Below are 16408 nucleotides of genomic sequence, written 5' to 3' on the forward strand. Positions count from 1 at the left end.
GGGTTAATTTTGTTTACCTGAACATTCTGAGACTTACCAAAGTTGTCGCACAGTGACCGGCAACATCATCACGCCAGTCTCCTGGGAGAGACTAGCCTCTGTAACGACGTTTGAACAGCGCCATTTTCTTTTCAGCCTGATTAGAGCAAGCTGCGGAGAGTGTCATCGTTTTCAAACCAATTCATTGTGGAATTGCTGAATAATTTTTCGTGGTTCTTGCCTAAGGGCTTGACCCCAAGACCTGTCCCATGGCAGTAGAAATGCCCCTCTACATTAAATGTCTATTTTGACAGCTATTTCATCTTGCCATCTTAAAATTGACTCTGTCTCCCCAGGAGCTCCCATCCTGGCGGGACAATTTTTGAAAGAGGCACAGAGGTTGCGCCCTCTACTTCATGACAGTGTGCTTCAGTGGCAGCTGAACGTAGTGCTTAATGCACTCTTGAAGCCGCCCTTTGAGCTCCTGCGTTCGTCTGAGCAGAAACATCTTGCTTGCCATAACCTCTGCCAAGCACGTCAGCGTGATGCAAGCTTTTTCTGTTGGTCACATTCCGCATGAACCCGGCTTTCTTGCCCAAATGTATTTTGACCTTCCACGTCAACCAATCGGTGGAACTGGAGGCTTTCCGTCCCCATCCTTTCCAGTCAGGTAGGGAGTATAAGCTCCATGCACTTTGCCCTGTTGGAGCATTAGCTTATTGTATTGACAGTTGGAGGCAATCTGAACAGTTGTTCATCTGCTATGGAGCTAAGACCCACGGTAAAGCCCTGTCTAAACAGTGTCTGTACTATTGGTTTGCAGAGATAGTCAAGATTGCTTATAAACAAACCAACTTGCCCTCTCCTGTGAAAGTCACTGGTTACTCCACAAGAGGCATGTCTACCTCATGGGCGTTGTTCAAGGGTACAGCTGTCACTGACATTTGCAATGCTGCACTATGGGCCACGCCCCATTCTTTAAAAGGTTTTACAGGCTTAATGTGCTGGATCTTCAAAACTCGGGCTTTGGGACCAGAGCTGAAAGCACCTGCAGAGAATTGATTCCTGCTATGTACTCTTTTTTTGTGTTTTCAACCAAAAATAAATGAATAAATCTATATTGTGGCAGACTTACTGTCTGACACTCTCAGATTACAGTGGCTCTCAAAAGTATTCACCCCCTTGGACTTTTCCACATTTTATTGTGTTACAGCATGGAATCAGAATTGATTTAATTAGGAGTTTTTGCCACTGATCAACACAAAGTCCATAATGTCAAATTGAAAAATAAAATCTACAAATTGTTCTAAATTAATTACAAATATAAAACAGAAAATAATAGATTTTGTATAGGTATTCACCCCATTGCTATGACATACCTAAATTAGGTCTAAATAATTGTCTTTAGAAGTCAAATAATTAGTTGAATGGCATCCACCTGTGTGCAGTTAAGGTGTTTCACGTGATTTTAGGTTAAATACACCTGTGTCTGGGATGTCCCACAGTTGGTTAGTACATTTCCTAACAAAAATTACATCATGAAGACGAAGGACCATTCAAAGCAAATCCGGAATAAGGTTCTTCAAAAGCACCAATCAGGGGTAGGATATAAGAACATTTCCAAGGCATTGAATATCCCCTGGAGCACAGTAAAATCCATTATTAAGAAATGGAGAGAATATGGCACAAGTGTGAATCTGTCTAGAGCATGCCATCCTCAAAAATTGAGTATCCGGGCAAGAAGGGCACTAGTCAAGGAGGCCACCAAGAGGCCTATGGCAACTCCAAAGGAGTTACAGTCTTCCACAGCTGAGGTGGGAGACACTGTGCGTACGGCAACAATAGCCCAGGTGCATCACAAAACTGGCCTTTTTATGGGAGAGTTGAAAAAAGAAAGCCATTGTTGAAAAAAACACATATCAAATCTCGGCTAGAGTTTGCCAGAAGGCACGTGGGAGACTCTGAGACCAAGTGGAAGAAGATTCTATAGTCTGAGACCAAAATAGAGCTTTTTGGCCTCAATGTTAAGCGCTATGTTTGGCGCAAGCCTAACACCGCACATCATCCTGAGAACACCATCCCTACCATGAAGCATGGTGGTGGCAGCATCATGCCATGGGGATGCTTCTCTGTATCAGGGCCTGGAAAGCTTGTGAAGATAGAGGGCAAAATGGATGCAGCAGAGTATAGAGAAATCCTGGAAGAAAACCTGCTGAAGTCTGCAAGAGACCTGGGACTTGGGAGAAGATTCATCTTCCGGCAGGACAGTGACCCCAAACATACAGCCAAAGCCACACTGGAGTGGCTTAAAAACAAAAAGGTCAATGTCCTGGAGTGGCCCAGTCAAAGCCCGGACCTCAATCCAATTGAGAATATGTGGAAAGAGTTGAAAATTGCTATTCACCAAAGGTCCCCATCCAACTTGACAGAGCTTAAGCAGTAAGTGTCCAGATGTGCAAAGCTGATAGACTTATCCAAATAGACTTATGGCTGTAATTGCTGCCAAAGGTGCGTCTACCAAATATTGACTCAAGGGAGTAAATACTTTTTGGGAGCCACTGTAAGTCGTTCTGCAAGTAATGCAAAAATGACTGCCGCTGTTCAACCGTCGTCACGGAGGCTGGTCTCTTCCAGGAGGGGCTAGACTGGCATGATGAAGTTGCTGGTCACTGTGTGACAACTTTGGTAAGTCTCAATTTTTAGGTAAACAAAGTTAACCCATTATGTATTGGATACATTTATATTTCAGGGAACTAAGCTTATGATAATAACTTAACATTTATTTTTTACTCCAATCAGTCATTCAATCAATCCTTTATTTGACAAGGTAAGTCAGTTGAGAACCAGTTCTCTGGCCAAGAGGCTTACAAATGTGCAGCTGCTTTAAAAATTACAGCTACGACAAGTAAGATGGTATCTAGCATTAGAGAAATATTACACTAAAACAGGTGGCAATGAGTTTACATTTTGACTAAAGAAATCTAGATGTGAAAGTAGTTTGAAGGGTGTTCCAGCTATTCGCAGCAGAGAATCCAAAAGCCAAAACAGTGTTAAATGCAGTTTATTTGAAAAGGTATGAATTTAAGTGGAGAGAATGTTCTTCACGCTGAATGGTGAGGGTGTGCAGTAGGCTACCTATCCAAGAAGTCAAGTCTAAAACAGCTGGTGAAAAAACTCAATGTATCGTCAGTTGCACAAGTCTTCTAGTTTGTATTAAATTGTGATCTTTTTAATGTGTCAAAAATAAGGCCATGCCTGTCTTACTTAAGGTGTTCTAATATTGCTTTGTTTTGTAGGCAATCTATGTCATTGCCAGTGCAGTTCCATTACCTCCAGTACAATCCATCTCCGTATCCACTGACTCACACCTACACACCCATGACCAGCTCTGTCTCCACCATCCGCCAGTTTCCAGGTAAGGAGACCACCTCCCCTATACAATATAGATGGGGAAGAGCACGAATGCTGTGCTGTTTGTATAAATGTGTAATCAAAACTTCAGCACATTGTTTAATCTCTTTCCCTTTGTCAGTTTCTGCTCAAGCTCCCAGTTCAGCCATCCCTGCTCAGGCTGGTGTAGGGGTCCACCTGAACCCTGTGCAGCTCATGACAGTTGAAGCTTCCCACCGCATGGGCCTTCAAACTGCACCAATTGGCACACAGGGAATCCAGACTGCAACATTAGGTACACAGGGAATTCAGTCAGCTCCAATAGGAACACAGGGGCTCCATCCCGTAGCACCAATCGGGACCCAGGGAATCCAGACAGCACCAATTGGCTCACAGCAGACTGAGGCTAAGTCAGGTAACTACTATAACTTATTTTGTAAAGAAGTAATCTGGGTAATGGCAGTGATCTACAAGCTGGAAGGCAAAGTAGTGCATTTATCATTTATTACTCAGTTTACTGCAGGAGGTTTGCATGTTATCTGCAAGTAGAGTCCTAATCTTGTATGCCTCTTGAGGACAGAGTTACCAATGTTCAACTTTTTTTTTCTTTATTCTTTCTTTTGTTCTCTCCACAGTGATGTTGGCAGACGGTTCCACTCTTGTTGCCAATCCCATCAGCAACACGTTCAGTGCTACTCCAGCAGGCGCCACCACAGTGGTGCAGACTCACCCACAGAGTAGCAGCACTAATGCACCAACACTGGTCTCCTCCCCGCGCCCCAGCATTCTCCGCAAGAAACCCACCAGTGAGGGGTAAGCAGTGCTCTCCTTAGATCAGCTGCAAGGATTTTAAAGCTTCATTACTGTCAGAATGTGGTTTCAGATACCAACTTGCTGGCAGTCTGGGATTTGAAATGATATGTGTGATTGGCTTGAAAGCTATAGGTCTACGTTAGAATTTGGTAAAAAAAACGAAGAGGCCCCAGGACCAAGATCTTGTAGAGTAGAAATCGCGTGCAAGCCTTGATTCAAATGTCTTGAAATTGCAAGGCTGTGTGCTCTAAAGCCTGAGATTGAATACTATGAAGTCAATAAAGGACATGTCATATTATAGATGTTGCCCATTAACAACAGTAATTTACAGCTGCTAACCATAAGAAAAAGTTAGTGAAATAGAAAGTGGTTGATATTTCATATGCTGAAGCTGTAAGAAGTTGTTGTTTTCCAGATCTGCGGTGCGTAAAAGCCTGATTCCAGTGCAGGCAGGTGAAGCAACCAGCCCACGGATAGACAGCACTATGAGGAGCGCATCTGGGTCACCGCGACCGGCAGGGTAAGGGACTGGGAGCTGGAGATTTGTGCTTTTCCTGTTGTCTTTGTGTAAAGCTTCAAAAAGATAACCTGGGATCAAATTAGTGGTATGTGACTTGTCTACAATGCCATAAGTCCCTTCCCCAGAACGAAGTGTGTACTACTTAACATTGAAAAGAAAGGTGAACTGTAGTCAATGAAAATCAGTAGGCATTGTTGTTTTTGAGATCCACTTGACAAAATGTGGTTTGTTACAAATTCTTGAGCACCTGAGATCATTGTGTGCTACTTTTTTCTGGGCCTTTTTTTTTTTCATCTATCTTTGATTATGGGATATTTATCATAGTGACATACTGCCTGTAAATGTTGTATTTCGTAGTTTTGCAGATTAAAATGTATTTATTGAAAAGAAAGGGAAGCTCCAGATTTATTTTCATGGTTCAGGGGTCTTGAAGTGTTTTTCATTTAATTTATTTGCAGAGCAAAAACAAAACCAGAGATTCAAGTAGAGGCTTTGTCCAGTCAGAGCAGCGAGCAGCAGGCAGTCCCAGCCCCTTCCCAGCACCCCTCACAGACTATTTCAGCTATATTGACGGCGGCTGCTCCTCCTTCCCAGCCAACAGCGGCTCTGTCTGCACTTCCAGCAGCCATGGCTGTGACCCCGCCCATCTCTGCCTCAATGGCCAATGTAGTGGCCCCTCCCACCCAACCAGCAGCGAGTAGTACAGCAGCATCAGCCGTCAGCTCTGCCTTCCCAGAGATCAAAATCAAACAGGAGGTGGAGCCTATGGAGACAGGTAGATTTGACCCATCTGTTCTGAATTGTCTGTTCAGTTTGACGACTTTATGGTATGGATGTGAATGCTGTTTCTCTCGGAAAATTACATGAAAATCTAAATTCTTAATTTTGTGTATATCTCTATCTCCTGTGTGTGTGTGTGTGTGTGTGTGTGTGTATAGATATATGTGTATGTATATGTGTGTCTATAATCTCAGTACCAGTCAAAAGTTTGAGTACACTTGCTGGAAACTAGTTTTTTTTTTTTTTTCACAATTGACTTTTCTGTAAATACTTAAATGAAAACATGTTACAGTATACAAAACATAAGGAGTATCTAAGCAGTGTTAAAGAAAATTGAAAATTGTCTCATCTTGGATTCCTCAAAATAGCCACCCTTTGTCTTAACAGCCTCACATCACTTTGGCAGGGAGGATTTTAACTTTAACATATGTAGTGTGTATATAGATAGAGATATAGATAGAGAGATATATCTGTCTCTCTCGATAAATATATCTCTAATCATGCATTTTACTTTTGTTCAGAATTGTTAAATATTCTGAACATTGTCATAGTACACATTTGGGGGAGGGGGTTGTGCTTGTTAACACCCACAGCAACAAAGCTGTTTCAGAGGAAGTTCTACAGTACTTGTACTGCAGATGGACTTAATTCAGGGACAGTTACATTTGTGTAAAATATTCCTTTAACTTTCCTTGGAAAAATATTAAGCTTTTAACAAACATACATGCAGAGCACAGTCACAGGTACAGGTCAGTTGTGGCCTTAGCATACACAAGTGATCGGTGGGAAATGCAATTGGGAAGCAAACATTTGGAAAATATACCCTCATAATGAAGCACAAAGAAATGTCATTTATTTAATGAATTCCTTTTTTACATTTAAAAAAATATTTAATTGACATTACATTTTATAGCCACTTCCTCTTTAAGTATTACATTGTACATCTCCGTAAACCAGCAAAATCTCTAATCCCAGATCACTTGTTACCTTGTAAATTAGACTAGTTTCACAACATGAACTGCACACAACACGGCAATCCAACCTGCTTTCAGGGGAAACTCCACAAAAAGCCCAGTTTCACAATGGACTATCAAGTGGCAGAACTATATGCAAAGGGTTACTCTTTTGCTGTGGGTTCCAATTGTTTTGTTTTTACTCACAAAGTACCCACACTGTCTCCCACAGTGCCCCCTGCCCTCACCCCATTTGGCAGCTCTCTGGGGCTTCCTTCAGGGGACGTACCCCCCGGTGCCTCCCCGAGGAAAAAACCTCGCAAGCAGCAGCATGTCATCACAGAGGAGAGCGAGATGATGGAGACCAACAGCACGGATGAGGAGAAATCCAGTGCCAGGCCTCTTGCAGGCAAGGCAGAGAAACGCAAGTTACCGCCAAAGGAGTACATAGGTAACTGGGTCTGCTTCAGCTCAAGAGCTAACGGATTTAGTAGTCTAAACTGTGGTTTTTTTTTTTTTTTTTAATGTACTAGAACTGTCAGATTATTGACTATGAAAAGGTTTTAAATTGCTTGCCGTTGTAACCCCCATGAACATGTAATGTTTAAACAAAAAACTTTATAACACTTCTGAAGCATAAAATACTAAGTGAGACAAAGTTGCATGAACATTTTGTGGTTTGTTTCTTTTCAGATGAGGAGGGCGTACGTTATGTGCCAGTTCGCCCTCGGCCACCAGTCACTTTGCTTCGCCACTACCGCAATCCATGGAAGGCCGCCTATCACCACTTCCAGAGATACAGTGACATTAGGGTGAAAGGTCAGTCTGCTGCCTGTTTTGTTCAAGAATCTGTTAAGAATATTATTTCCACATAAATAGTGTTTATCTTATAACAAGATTGTTAAGGTAAAACTATGGATGAATATTCTAGAGCCACGTTGTACATGCATTAAATATCACAGTAATAACAAATGTAATCCTGACGTGGCAGAGCTGCAACACCAGAGTGTAACCAATAACCCTTCCCCCTGCCTCTAGACGATGCAAGATATGCATCAGCAAGAAATACAATATAGAATAGAAAAAACATGGTATTTCTTAAATCTGCTTGGAGCAGAGTGTTGCAGGGAGGTCATTTTAAAGGTTACACATTGGTGTACTGAACATGGAGAACAGGTTTTAAAGTCTATTTGAGACCACACCAGGATGAGATACTGAAAGTGTATATACATATTGAATCTAAACAAGAACAGTTGTTAAAATAACTGTTATTTCATACCCATACCAAGTTGCTTTTCTTCCATTTGTGAAGTATATCTTGGTTTTAAAGAAGCACCTGCTATAGCAACATGGTGTTGTAATGTAGCGCTGTTAAATAGGTATGCCATTTTTAACCAAATTTCTACAGCATAAGCATGATGTAATGAGCCAGTGAGTATGAATAAAAAATATCAAAGAAACTGCAGTTTTATGTTAGTTGGCTTTGTGATAAAATGAAACACTCCTTAATGCAGTGCTGGTCAGCTTGAGATCCAGACACAGTACAATCTATACAGATTATTGCAGAATACCAAAAATATGACTGTGGCAGGCTGGTGAGTGGATAGAGGCCCAGAGACAGACTGCAGTTCAAAAAAAAATACCAATTTCATTATAAATAAACAAAAATAAAGGTGCACAAGGGCAAAATAACAGATATTCAAACACAAATAAAGCAAAAACAAAACTCACAGAAATAAAGGTTTCCAGGCTGGGCAATGCCTTCACTGGATTTAACAAAATTCAAAAAATCACACACAACAACAAACACCAACCTGCTCCTCAGCTCCCTCCTCCCAAATGAGAATCAGAGGCCTCCTTTTATGTTAGGTGGCTGGGCGCTGATTGATCATTAATTAAGCTAATCATCTAATCAACCCCAGCCACCTGAACATAATAAACCCAGGCAGGTAAGGGAAATTAACCCCATCTCTGCCAATTTCTAAACGGCAGAGATTTGCTCTGCCACAATGACTTATGGATAGTTTGTGCCAGACCAGACCCCTGCCACTTGTTAGCCAGTAGTGAGGAACGATTAATCGAAAATACGGTTAATTTCCGATTTATTAAATTAAACACCGAAACCGACTTTGAACAATTAATAAACTGCACAATTTCGATCGATTTCACTATGTAACAATTTTTGTTCCTAGGTAGTAAGTGTTATTTCCTAATTGCTTATGCCTCAAAGTATAGAAAATGGCTATTATCCTTATCTTTGCTTTTGTGACCAGGACAGTGATATTTTAAAATGTATCTATTTCCAATGAGAAAACGGTCTTTTCATTCACATAGTCAGAAAAAAACAAATGAATCCAAATTAACATGTATTTATACTAAAGTAATACAAAAATGACTACAAAAAATTTAGAAGTGAGTAGTTTTTCGGGATTTTACGATTATACTGTAAATCACTTTCACGAATCAGCCCCCAAATGTAGTCTCCCATCATGTTCTCGTTATACTGACCTTGGTAGCGGCGTTCAAAGTCCAGTATATCCTGGTGGAAGCGCTCGCCTTGCTCCTCCGAGTACGCTCCCATGTTCTACTTGAATTTATCAAGATGAGCATCAAGGATATGGACTTTGAGGGACATCCTACAGCCCACTGTGCCGTAGTTCTTCACCAGAGTCTCAACCAGCTCCACATAGTTTTCGGCCTTGTGATTGCCCAGGAAGCCCCGAACCACTGTGACAAAGCTGTTCCAAGCCTCTTTCTCCTTGCTAGTGAGCTTCTTGGGGAATTCATTGCACTCAAGGATCTTCTTTATCTGTGGTCCGACGTAGACATCGGCTTTGACCTTTGCCTCAGACAGCTTAGGGAAGAAGTCTTGAAAGGTACTTGAAGGGTACCGACTCCTTATCTAGAGCTCTGACAAATTGTTTCATAAGGCCCAATTTGATATGCAGTGGTGGCATCAGCACCTTCCAGGGATCCACCGGTGGCTCCCACTTGACGTTGTTCCTCCCCATAGAGAACTCGATCCGCTGTGGCCAGTCCCGCCTGTGGTAGTGCGCCTTGGTGTCCCTGCTGTCCCAAAGGCAAAGATAGCAGGGAAACTTGGTAAAACCGCCTTGGAGACCCATCAGGAATGCCACCATTGCAGCCTCTTGATGCCATCTCAGAAAAATGCAGATATGTATCCACTTAGGCAGCTGGAACTAAACTGAACTGGTGGGCTTAAGGCCCCTGTATTTATACTTTCTATTTATATTACTGGAAAGTTCTAAAAATTTATAGAAGTTACTCCAAGTTTACTCAGCACTGAATCTATCTGGAATGTTCTGGAAAATAGGTAAATTTCAAAATATCACTGTCCTGGTCACAAAAGCAAAGTTTGTGGGGAATAATAGCCATTTTCTATACTTTTGAGACATAGGCAATTAGGAAATAACACTTAGTACCCAGGAACCAAAAAAAAAAAAAAAAAAAAATTTGTTATATGGTGTTTTTGTTGTACTATAAAACTTTACATCATCTTTATGGTTACTCATCATAAAAGTTACTTTTGCATCCCAGCCACTTTAGATTCCAGCGGTTCATGTCAGGCAACCACTGAAGCTGCTGTCACTCTGGGATCAGTAGTCCAAGGGAACCACGAGACCCATCCTGCAGTTAGCTCCCATAATGCATACAAAACGGCATCACAAACAAAAACATGCAGGGAGCCTAGCGTAGTGTCAGAACTCTTCATTATATATACTTGTCAGAGAAAGAAGGTGAGCAAGTGTTTAAATACTGTAAGTTCACAAATACAAACTATTTTGTATTTTATTTACAAATTTATCAATAACCTTATTAGTGACGTTGTTCCACAAGAGAAAAGCGGCGGATATTAAATTATATAAATATGGGGTCAGTCCATGTTGGATCAGTCAGCATCAAAATCATGTAATTGTTAAATGAAATGTGATACAAGAAAGAATGGCAACCTAAAACTAAACATTATAAAAATAATTGTTAGTAATTAATAATTACAATTTATTTTTTTATAATATTTTGTTTCAGGTTGCCATTCTTTTTTGTATATTATATTTAAAGAGTTAAACTTCGAGCCATGTAGTAGTAGTAGTAGTATTATTATTATTATTATTTATTATTATTATTATTATTATTATTATTATTATTATTATTTTCTGTTATGCAGCATTATTAACCCTAGTGAGTTAGGGATTCAAAAGAGCTTAAGAGAAGATTTCAGGCAGTTGAGACTGAGTGCTTTGTCAGATTGTGTTGTGATGGTAATGTGCCAGGTAGGTATATTAAAGCCTACCAGTTTATTAATTAAGTTTTATTTTATCGGTCACCATGACCCAACTATATCTCAAGAATATCCCATTCTAGCAAGTTACACCCTGTCCAGGATAGCTTTATCATCAATATCGCTCAAAAGAGAGCAAATGGAGGGGAAAAAATATAACATGAACAAAACAATACACGTCGGCACCAGTTACCAGAGGAATAATGGTGGATGAAGTCAGAATAGTGTTACAACTATTATACAGCACCCCAGAAACGAACAAAAACAACCATTATAGAAATCAATGGGAATAACACAACGTACAGTGTACATTTTGTGGCTGCCCTAATATTCCAGTCAATTTTGATATAGGAAAAAATAAAATAAAAAATAAAACAATAAGTAAACATTTCATTTGTGGAATTCCCCTTATTCATACACACAGCCTTACAGACAGTTTGCCCTTTTTATCAGCAAGGATGCCAAAGAATCTTACCTTTTCAAAAGAAATTGTAAAAATAGAGTTCTTAAATAAAGGTATTGCACAACCAAAAAAGTAGTCTGCTAGAGCATATAACTTTAGTCCCCACTCCAATCACTTTGGCAGTCCAGAAACTGTACACCTTTTTTACATAAGCTGCTCATTTTTATTGTATATAATTGGCTTCATGAATGAATTAAGACAAGAGGAATACCAAAACAAAACAAAAAAATGTATTAATAAAAAATATCGATTAGAGAGGCTGATAGACAAACAAAAAAAATACCCTCCTCCAAAAATAAGAATGGGCACCAATAACCACTGCCCTAAAAGTACAGGAATATAAATTTTGAATTGACGTCAATTTCAGTATTAACCTGAATGACTGATTCACTCAACAGAATGAGAAAGAAAAAACAATGTATACTGCTGTAATTCAAGCAGTCATATATTCGTGATTCAACAGTAGCATGCTTTTACATAAGCTGCCTCCGAATCTTTACATTTTCACACAGTAACATATTTGCATTGAATAAAAAAAAAATCCAAAGGGAAAAAAAAGTTAGCTTTCACAGAGTATAACACAAGCCCGTTTCTCAATTAGTTTAAAGTGAATTGATCTGATCACAAAGAAATTCAAAACAAAGGGAGGAGGGGGGGGGGGGGGGGAAACTTGTGTTCTTTCCGGAGACAATAGATATTCACACACGCTTCTTAATCCAACACAGGTCAAACATAAGCCTGCTTTAGAGCTACACTATGCGCTATTGTCCCAAAGTAAGAAAAAAAACAAACACATGCAACCAAATAGCTTGACCTTCCACATACAAAACAAATAGCAACCCCACCTCTCAATCAAGTACTGTTCGAGCATCAGATTTAAGGGCTGAGCATTCTGATCCAGCTAAATAATTAGCTGAATTGTCTCAAAGAACAGAACAGTCGCTAATTAGCAAGTCCCAAAAAAAAAATTAGAATAAAAACTTTGTTTTAAACGCTGAAGACGATCCTCCCCAGCTCAGGATGACTGCCCTTGAATGTTTGTTGTTTCAGTAAATTAAGTAAATAGTTGCATGAAGATCAAAACTGGAAAACTGCTGCCACCTCCAATTTAACTCAATACTACAAGAATTATTTAAAAAAATAAATAAATAAAAAAAACCCTGTTGCTACTCCTTCATGCACGTTCACCTCTGCTGTTTCTCCCTTCTCACTTGAAAAACTGCACTGCGGCTCCCCCTGCTGTCCTCCAACAGGCTATCTCTCCCCCTAGCTATATACCTTATTAATTGAGGGCGGCGCCAAATTGAAGTAATAGGCTCTCGGTAACGGTCACCTTTTTAAATGTACTGTAGTCAAAGTAGGTTAGTCACAAACGCTGCTACATACAGGTAGGCTACCGTATTACAGAAAATAAGCAACCTTGATAATTCTGAAATGTCATAAATTATGTAATAAAATATTCCAGCATTTATAGTAATATTAATAAAGGTCGCCCTCGTAAAGGCCGTCCTCTTAAGCACCGCAGTCATTTTTATCAATTTAAAATAAACGCTGCAAAGAATGATATTAGAAAAATCAATTAATTGTAATCAGGATTATTTTCAAATATTGAATGATTAATCGAATCGACTTCTAAAAGTGGTAATCACTCAGTACTATTAGCCAGTCATCTACTCAGTCTAGAACTTTATTTTGCAGAAGAGAAGAAGGGCACTATGCAGGAGATTGCCAATCAGAAGGGTGTGGTGTGCAGAGTGCAGGGCTGGAAGATCCACCTGTGTGCAGCACAGCTTCTACAGCTGGTGAGTAAAGGGGCAGAGTTGGGATACTAGAGGTTTAGGAGAATGGGGTAGTGCTTCTATTTTCATACTGTAAACTAATACTTTCATACACCTAATCAGGAGTCATAATTCTGTCATGTCAAGCCTTTATTCTAACTCCACCCTGCGTGAGATTAAATGTGTCAATCATTATGTCACACTTACATTTTTTCTAGAGATCTGCATAGGCAGTTGTCATGAAACTTAGTATTAATGTTATTTAGCTCAAGTTTATTTTGAGTATCAGATTCTGGGCATTTTGAGGGGGTATCTGTCACACCTTAAATTTTTCCGTATATCTGGAGAAGCACTTATGATTTAAACGTTTTTATTGCCAATTTGTATTCTATAGTATTTACATACTGTTACAATGTGCATTTTACAGATATACGTGTTCTATTTTTTGTTTTTTTAACATCAAACCTAAATAGCTGGATGAAATTGCATCAAACAGACTTGTATATTTTGAACTAAGTGACATTTTACAGGTTGCATGTTGTCTTTTTATATGTAAAGAGGTGTCGCCATCATTGACGATGCCTTAAGTTTCCTTTTGAATTCCTTTTTAAAACCTTGTGAATAGCCAGTTTGTTCATTATAATTCAGTAGCATGCTATATCATGGGAAGATAGTGCTGTCAATCTACCATTGTAGTTTGCTGCAATGCGATTTGCTAGAGTTTAGATGAAGGCTGTAGCAACACATGGAGAGCTGTGAAGAAGGCCCACCAAGTATTTATTTATTTTGAAATTGAGATACGACTGAAGACAAAACTTTTACAGGGACAACAACGTTTTGTTTATTTTCAAATTTCAAAGTTTTGTTGTTTTTATACAGCAATATTAGTCTTCCATCAAATAACTGTACGTGGAATACACATTGAATGCCACTGCAGAAAGTAGGTTGAAGTGTTTGTAGTAAGTAATAAATACGATGCCCTTTATTCTGCGCTGTCCTCAGACAAACCTGGAGCATGATGTGTACAGCCGGCTGAGCACGCTGCAGGAGGGGCTCATTCCCAAAAAAAAGGCTGGAGCAGATGATGACCTGCACAGGATCAATGAGCTCATACAGGTGACTGAGCCCAGCACTTCAGAACACTATACAGTTATGATGGAACTTGCTAAGGACCTTCTTTAGCACTGGTTATTGAGTGTGGTAATCTGGAGATTCAGTCTGTTACACTTGCATTTAGTTGTCAGACACTTACTTTTGTATTTATTTTTGTTTGAGAGGGGGCGGGGTGCCTAAGTACAATTCTATTTGTGAAAATACTACCCTCTGACTAGCTGTCTATGTGTTTAAAAGTGCATGACTATGGCTGGACTCAACTGAGATAAACCACTGGATTAACTTGAGTTTCTTACTTCATGTATGTTTTGTTAACTTGGTATAAGTCCTCTCTGGTTTGCCCCACACTTTGTCTTGCTCTACTTTTATTTGCTAGTTTGATAGCAGCAGCTAAATACAAAACTTAAAAAGCAAATATTAATCCAAAGCTATTCATCCTATTGCTCAAATGTTTGAATGCCAGTTGAAGGAGCAGGGTAATAGTACTAATACTAGTTCAGTCTGAAGCAGTGGAGTTCAAAGAACACTACAGGTATAGTCGTGAGTCCAACCAGAAGCTGAGGGCAGTGAAGTGTAGAATTATTAAAATGTCGACACTGGATATAAACATTAAAAAGATAACTTAAGTCACAAACTAAAGGGATACTATAATCTAATAGTAATAATGTACTACGGAGGATTGAGGGTGGCTGTTGTGGATCAAAGGACTCAACATGAGCATTGTTACTTTTTTACTTTACCTGCTTTTCTGTATTTCCATGTGCCCATTTCCCTTTGCAGGGTAACATGCAACGCTGCAAGCTGGTGATGGATCAGATCACAGAGGCCCGTGAAGCCATGATGAAGGTGTTGGACCACAAGGACAGAGTCATGAAGCTGCTGAACAAGAATGGCGGGTCGAAGAAGGCGTCTAAACTGAAGCGCAAGGAGAAAGCTTAGCCACTCAAAGGGGCACTTGCACAGTTCGAGTCTTGTGTTCCTGCACATTGTCTGACACAGGACACAAGAAACTCCAAATGAGGGTTTAGTTTAAATATATACAAATGTAAAACTATATTGGGTCTCAAAGTATTATGAATGGTTCTACATTCTTGTTTTAACCAGAAACTATGATTTAATATTCATACACACACACACATTATCTTACAAATCCATGTTAGGGTCTGCTTTGTTTTAATACTTTGTGCAATATTTCATAACTTATGGATTTATTTGCAGTCAAACTTGTATATACATTTTTCACCAAGGTAAAAATAAAACTAGCAATCCCTGCAGTTTTAAATAAAAATAAAACTGCAAAGCTCTGCCTTCTAGCAGTGTACCAGCACTCAAATAATATCATCCTGCATATAGCACGAGCTCTTTCATTGTAACTGATATTGTTTAATTATAAATATGAGCAGTCTTAAATAGCTTAAATATCTTTGTGTATACAAATCCCATTTCCAGATACCGTCTGATTACTTGCCCACAATGTTGATTTTAAAAGCTTCATACAGTAAAAGTGGTAAATGCTTTGTAAGTATATGGGCCTAGGTCTCTTGTCTGATTTATCTAACTATTTGACCAAACTGCTGTCAAAAATAAGTCTGTCAAAATATTCACCTAAATACAGATCCACTGTTATCGGTGAAAAATGTGATTTCTCTCTGCACACATCAGTCTTGCCTACTGAATGACATGTTTTATATATAGAGATACATGCAATGGGTTTGGGTGGTTTTGCTATTCGAGTGATATTTGGTTGTATTATAAAAAAAAAAAAAAAAAAAAAAAAAAAATCTTACCATGTGCTGTATTCATGTCTGCTGCTGCAACAACTTTGTTTGTTTTAATCTCCCTTTCTACCAGAATAAGATCTATATATTGGAAATGTCGCTAGAAATGTCTGTATGTGAGAAAGATAGAATAGTGATTTGCCGCTAATTCTTACACACTTAAGCTGTCTCTAGCTCAAGCCCACTTACTAAATCTACCCGAGCAAGGCCTATTGTTAGCACACGGGGCTTTTGATGAAGTGTGACAGTGAGATGCGTGGACTGAATGCTACCCAAGACGTACTTGCCAGCTTAATTGCTCAAACTATATTGCTCGATTAGAATTCTGAGCCTATTCATCCATAATTTTAACCAGTAAAAAGATTTTCTGGATTGACTAAATTGCCATTGTGATCCAGGGTGGCTTAGTGCTACAAAATCAAGATCGATGTGCAAAACCTTTGGAAATGCATTAGGATAATGTTAAAACTGCCCAAATCTTGGGGTTGAGTTTTGATAGTGTGTCCCCCCCCCCCCCCCCCCCCCAAGAATACGCAGAAAA

General features: G+C 39.4%; 1 protein-coding gene across 6 annotated transcripts in view; it reads left to right on the forward strand.

Annotated features, from left to right (window-relative positions):
- The window catches only part of LOC121326622 (histone deacetylase complex subunit SAP130-like), a 38388-nt gene extending 22001 nt beyond the window's left edge, over window positions 1-16387 (forward strand). For all 6 annotated transcript variants that reach the window (XM_041269949.1, XM_041269948.1, XM_041269950.1 and 3 more), the window contains 10 exons: window positions 3276-3394; window positions 3512-3784; window positions 4005-4182; window positions 4598-4702; window positions 5161-5477; window positions 6668-6886; window positions 7129-7254; window positions 12897-13000; window positions 13979-14092; window positions 14870-16387. In XM_041269949.1, coding sequence (XP_041125883.1) covers window positions 3276-3394; window positions 3512-3784; window positions 4005-4182; window positions 4598-4702; window positions 5161-5477; window positions 6668-6886; window positions 7129-7254; window positions 12897-13000; window positions 13979-14092; window positions 14870-15028 — 1714 coding nt within the window. In that variant the 3' untranslated portion in view covers window positions 15029-16387. The remainder of the gene's footprint in view (window positions 1-3275; window positions 3395-3511; window positions 3785-4004; window positions 4183-4597; window positions 4703-5160; window positions 5478-6667; window positions 6887-7128; window positions 7255-12896; window positions 13001-13978; window positions 14093-14869) is intronic.
- Window positions 16388-16408: the final 21 nt, after the last annotated feature.

Source organism: Polyodon spathula, chromosome 14 (assembly GCF_017654505.1).
Source record: "Polyodon spathula isolate WHYD16114869_AA chromosome 14, ASM1765450v1, whole genome shotgun sequence".
NCBI classification, from domain to species: Eukaryota; Metazoa; Chordata; class Actinopteri; order Acipenseriformes; family Polyodontidae; genus Polyodon; species Polyodon spathula.